Here is a 6,229-nt window from a genome sequence, read left to right as displayed (position 1 = left end):
CACACACACACACACACACACACACACACACACACACACACACACACACACACCTACCTCTTTCCCCGGAGCTGTGATCTGAAAGGCGTCAGGTACTCCTGTCTGAGGGTTGGCTGTGTGCCACGCTCTTATAAATTTGCATACCTGCGATGGAAATAAATGCTAGCTGTGTTTGAGCATGTGCTGGCAAACGAGGGTACAGCTGGCATTCAGAGGAGCTCAGCATGGCCTCACAGAACCTGCAGCTGCTCAGTAAACTCCGTCACCACGTACATCTGAGCAAAGCTTGCCTGGATGTCAGATACAGGTGAGCTACAGCTAGCAGCGTAATCACTCTGGAGTTGTCCAAACCACAAAACTAGGAAACTTTTTCAAAGAGGCCACGCCCCCAGATATGACAACTTTAATCCAGCTTAAACAGGTGAGTCATGGAAACATGTTCCCTTGTACAGGTGTTGTGAAGATGGAAGTGATCCACAGCAGGGCTCTAGAGTGCAACCAGTTTGACTTTTAAATATAAATGAATTTTGCCAGCATCTCAGGTTAAAGCTCTCCAAACTATTTCAACAACCACCAAACAGTAAATGAGAGCAGGTAACGGACTCCACACAAAGACGTAAACACAGAGCGGACCGACGCGTCAGAATCGGCGTTCTCTTTCTCGGCTTTCTCACAGGACGGCCCGCACACGGACACGCCGTCGGGGCTGAAAGCCGACAGCTCGCTGACTCTGATGCGTCGGGTCTGTGCTGTGTTTACGTCTTTTTTGCGCTCGATTCTGAGCTGCAGGTTTTATCTCTCTCCACCCAAAATTCATTGAACCAGCAGCAAAAGAAGATCCAAACTACGCTTCACGTTTGATAAATGTCATCATGGATTCACTCTGACCTTTGCTGTTTTGCTTCCACCATGATAAAAATCACACTTCATGCACAGCTCTCTCTCTCTCTGTCAAATCTTTCATTCACCTATCACCCACAGAGCTGCCACAAACGATTATTTTGACAGTCGACTAGTCAGATCATCATCCATTGGACGTAAAACGTTCTGCTCTTATATAACTATCATTAGTTTACAGCTTGAAGTGTTTAAGGCGCTAACTAAAAATAAAGACAAGATGATATGAACGGCTGTGTGCAGGCAGGAGAAGGACCCAAAGTGCAGACTCCGGAGACAAACGTGAACTCAAACAGCTTTAATGCTGAACTCAAAGTACCAAACGTCCAAAATACAAACAATAAACACAGGCAGACAGAACACACAGCATGAATGAGGGTAGACACATTCTCGCATGAAAATATCTGAAAAGTTTATTTTGTGACCCAGAAAGAGCAATATATCAAACTCCGCCCCTCTGCGTTCCTCCCAGATATCCCAGAATCCAGAATGTGTTTCTGGATTCTGGGATATCTGGGAGGAACGCAGAGGGGCGGAGTTTGAAATATTGCTCTTTATTGCTCTATCGCATTTCGCCATTTAGAGCTGATTGGAGACCAGAACAGCCAATCAGACTTTTTTGCATCCAAGTCTGTGATTGGCTGGTTTTGTGGCACAAATATAACGGTGTAGAGAAAGAGTTGAACGCGCACTGGGCAGAAATGTTGAGAGCGCGAGCAACACATTGCGAGCAAGCGCAAATGCAAAAACTGAGCGAGGGGCTGCTTGTTGTGTGTGTGGGTGTGTGTGTGTGTTAAGACTTAAGCCGGTGTTTAGCTGTCATCATTACAGAAACATGAATACGCGTCTGTTTCCTCTGCATGCACAGACGTGCAGTCCTGCTGTTTGTTTTCCATTTCTTTCCTGTGCGCAGTGCAAATTATTACCCATGCATCATGTCACTCACACACACACACACACACACTCGTACAGACTCATTGAGGGAGTGTGGACACAGCTTGGTGCGGAGCTGCTTTTAAACATGATTCATTTGCGATTTGAGGGGGAGATGTGATGCACAGCAGAGACACTCGCAGCTGCTGGGACTCTTTCCGCCGAACGCCGACATCCTGGAGATATTTAAGCTGCGCGTTAATTGACAGTCGATAAAGACATCCAGGTGGCTCCATTTCCAGTTGTTAACCCTGAGGTCAGGAAATCTCTGGGGCTATAAATCAGTGACAGAGCTCAAGCTTTCCCTCATATTTCTGTTTCGTGGTTTCAACAGGCAGCAGTTTGTTTCATTTACTGTCCAAAGCTGGAAGTTCAAATCTGTAGAGGCGCGAAGCTGCAAACCTCCTGCTGCACAACCTGAAGAGAATAAAGACTGTGAGTGAAAGGGAGGACGTGTGGTTGGTGTCTCTGCTCCAGGCACAGCTCTCCTGACATTTGTGCCAAACTGAATGAAGAGATATGAAGATGTTACCGAGTTTAGTGCACATGTCGCTCCCAGCAGGAAGTAGTGTGTTTCGGTCTGCGTGGTGTAGCGGGCAGGTACCGGCTCACAGACTCTGTGCCGTTGTGTTCAGCTGATGCTGGGGTTTGTATGAAATGGTCCTCGGGGCTGCAGCTCTGAGAGGCCGCAGGCGCCGTGCCGCTGCACTCGTGGCTCTCCTGGTTTAAACTGCGGTTTATCGCTGAGCGCAGCAGTCCTGAGCTCGCCAGGTCTCTCATCAGTCAGAGAAGCGTGGAACTTCACCTGTGATGGAAAAGCAAGGGTGGAGGAGAGAGGGAGGGCACTCCACCATGGGCTCAGTCTGAAGCCTTCGTGTGCTCAGAACAATGTATGAAACTCCTGCGCAGCATCAGTGTCCCTGGACAAAGTGGTGCAGCTTGAGATGAGCAGACGGGGCTGCCGTCAAATGAAGGCTCAATAAAAATAATAGAAATTCCATGTGCAGCATGTCTGTGTTGTTGCAGTGAATGTGTGTGTGAATGGGTGGATGACTGAATGTAGTGTAAAGCGCTATACAAATGCAGGCCATTTACCATTCCTGTGTTTTATGACCTTTAACCTGCTGCTGATGAGCTCAGCTGTGCAGCGTCTGCATTCAGAGCACATGGGCGGAGCTGCCCGTCACAGCGGACGAGCGGCAGATTGAAAAGCCCAGCGAGGATGTTCTTAATTCACACGTCAGCCTGGACACGTTTGAAGGCTGCAGGTGAGCAGACGCTGCACAGCTGAGCTCATCTGCAAATGTTATATACCTATGTGGTATGTGACTTTTGTTGCTATGATGCCAGGTCTCTCTTGTAAATGAGATTTTTAATCTCAATGAGATTTTTACCTGGATAAATAAAGGATTAATAATTCCTGCGCTCTGACACAAAGCGAGGTCAGGAGAGATTTATTCGAATTCCTTTATCGCTCTGACGCCTGCCTGCACGCCGCAGCCAAAGACACGACCTGCTCTGGTTCCCGGACGTGTTCGCCGACCCTCATTCATCCCATTATTGGAATGTTTGAACATTTTGATAAGAACATAAACCACACACCTGCTCCGTGCCTCTGTTTAAAATACCAGAATACTCGTCATACCCACAGTTTGCCACAGCTGAAGGAGCTGAACGCCGCTTCCAGAGCACGCTCGCTTTTTAGAGTTTTAAACAGTCTGCAAGTCAGAGCTCAGGTGACCTCGCTGACGGGTTAGACACACTTCTGATCGCCAGTGTGTGCTCACATGGATGCATTGTTTGTTATTCTCTCATTAATTCAATGAAACAGCTGGAATCAGCAGGCCAATCACAGCAGAGTCTGCGTTGATGCGAGGTGGACTCCTGAGGATGTGCACGTCAGAGTTTCAGAGCGCTCGTGGTTCTGACGGATTATCACTGAATATGTGCCGCGACCACGCGCACGCACGCACGCACGCACGCGCACACACCAGCTGTGAATGAAGAATCCAGATGTGGCCCCTGAGCTGTGATCCTGAACTGAAGGTGAAACCAAACACATCAATCTGAGAGCAGCTGTAAAGCGCACGCAGCGCCGAGCGCGCCTCTGACACGTCAGGGTTGCACACAGGAAATATCATCTGTGTGATGTCACATATTTACGTGTGACCAGCAGGTTTCACCTGTCACACCAAGCTCTGCTGGCTTTCTGCTGCAGCTCTGCGTTATTCACACATCCGGTGTAAGAAGAGCGTGCTGGGCCTCGCCTCCGCAGAGATCCAGTGCACACAGCGTTGGTTCAGCTCGCTGAGATGAGCGCGGCGTGAGGTCTGCAGAAGCGACACACTGGACTCGCCCTCGGGCTGTTTGCCAGGAACGCACACTCAGATATTACACAGCCATCGCACACACTGACACACAGGACTGAGGATTGAGTTCAAGGCCAGCGCATTCCTGAAGCAGCTGACCTCCAGATGTCGAGGTGGCCGGAGAAGGTGACGGGCAAGCAGATCAAACTGTAACTGAGTACCTTTACTCAAGTACTTTGCTGAAGTACGGCTTTAATGTACTTTAATGAAGCATGGAGTCAGACATCATATTGTGTGTGCGCGTGTGTGTGCATTAACCCTTTCACTTTGTTGTTTACAGGCTGCAGTGCGACTGTCAGCATCACACCTGCGGCGTATCTTGTGACCAGTGTTGCCCTGGATACCACCAGTTGGCATGGAAACCAGCCACGACCTACAGTGCCAACGAGTGTGAACGTGAGTGCGTGCAAACACACAGACACACACACGGGGTCGTGACCCCTGCAGAGAAATGTGCTTCCTGCGTGGGGTCAGGTGACCTCGCGGGTCCGTGTGAATTAAGAACATCCTCGCTGGGCTTTTCAATCTGCCGCTCGTCCGCTGTGACGGGCAGCTCCGCCCATGTGCTCTGGCCATCTTTGCTGATTCGATGAAAGCCCAGTCGCCACGTTTTAAGAGCCTGCGTGTGTTCCTCGTTTTCTGCCCGGTGTTGCAGGTCCAGGTGTGTGTTCAGAGGCTGGTGGGAGTCACAGAGGAGGTCTCTGTGTGGGGGCTTCAGGTAAACGTCAGTGTTGAGGTTTCCATCCACAAACAGTAAACTGTGTGTCTCCATCCACTGAGCTGATGTGAGCAGGATCTGTACCAGCTGTTTCCACCTCCAGGCTGGCTCCAATTGGTGACAGTGGGGGGCCCACGGCACACCCATGTTTGTGTCTGTGGAAAGCCTCATTATACAGAGCCTCATCTGTAGAGTTCAGGTGTGTTTTTGAGTGGTCAAAGGTTAAATGACTACATCGTGTGGCGCTCAGCGTCTGATCCTGTTCAGAGCTCTGCTTATGTGTACACGAGAGCGCCGTCTGTTATCAGAGCTGCAGTTATATTTAACAAAGACCAACAAGGGTATCAGTGAGGTCACCGGAGGTCACCAAGGGTCGGCCCGGAGCCGCCGTCAGAGGGGGAGGCGTCTGTCTGTAAAAACGGAAACAGCTGTTTCTGTTCTAGGTGTGAGGCTCCGCCTCCTGAGCACGCTCACAAACATACAGACTGTCCTTAATAACTTACCTGTCTTGTTATTTTAAATGCTGGCTCCTGCTCGGGTGTGAGAACAACCCCCCACTTAATCCTAGCGTGTAACATGTGACACGTGTGAACTTTGTCCCAGATAGCGGAGAGCACAGCAGAGGTCCAGACGGACTCTCGGGAGCGCTTATCTGCCTCTCAGCGTCCGGGCGGTGCCGGCTGAATAAACCAGCACTCCTCATCCTGCAGCCCAATAATGACGGCAGGTTCCTCCGAGCCGGCAGCGTCTGAGTCTGTCTCCACAGAAACCGCTCGCAGGTGTTATCGGGCGTTTCAGACAGATTAGAAATGTCTGAAACGCCCGTCCCGCCCTTTCCCAGGATCAGCATGCAGTTTACACAACATTCCAAAGCTGGAACGTTTTTCTGGGATTACTGTGGATAACTGTGTGTGCTCCACACAGGTAAATGCTGCTGCCTTCGTCTCACGTGTGGGAATAACACCTTCAGCCTCAACATCACACCTGGAAGCTACCTGAGCTCATGGTGCAGATGTGGCAGCAGCTGGAGGAGCAACCTGACTGTAATCAGACATGAAACAGTGTGTGCGTGTGTGTGTTTCTCTCACCGTGTTTGACTTTGTGTTCAGACAAACGTGTGATCATGTGACCCTCGGCGGCCTGTAATCTGCTAAACAGCGCCTGTCACAGGAAACAGGAAGAGCTGAGCAGACGAGTGCAGAGTTTACCTTAATGATCGAGTGTGTGCTGTCGGGGTTTCCCCCAGGGGTGTGTGTGTGTGTGTGTCTGTCTGTCTCTGTGTGTGTGTGTGTCTGTCTGTGTGTGTGTCTGT

General features: G+C 50.1%; 1 protein-coding gene across 1 annotated transcript in view; it reads left to right on the top strand.

Annotated features, from left to right (window-relative positions):
- The window catches only part of lama5 (laminin, alpha 5), a gene marked incomplete in the record, with an annotated part of 92,041 nt that overhangs the window by 33,991 nt on the left and 51,821 nt on the right, over nt 1–6,229 (top strand). Inside the window, 1 exon segment of the mRNA XM_042225104.1 lies at nt 4,480–4,595. Within this exon segment, the coding sequence (XP_042081038.1) occupies nt 4,480–4,595 (116 nt within the window).

This window comes from Haplochromis burtoni, unplaced genomic scaffold, assembly GCF_018398535.1.
Source record: "Haplochromis burtoni strain Fernald_Lab_line unplaced genomic scaffold, NCSU_Asbu1 Contig_159, whole genome shotgun sequence".
In the NCBI taxonomy this organism is placed as follows: domain Eukaryota; kingdom Metazoa; phylum Chordata; class Actinopteri; order Cichliformes; family Cichlidae; genus Haplochromis; species Haplochromis burtoni.
Note: the sequence above shows the minus strand (reverse complement) of the source record. Positions and strands in the feature narration are given on the sequence as shown.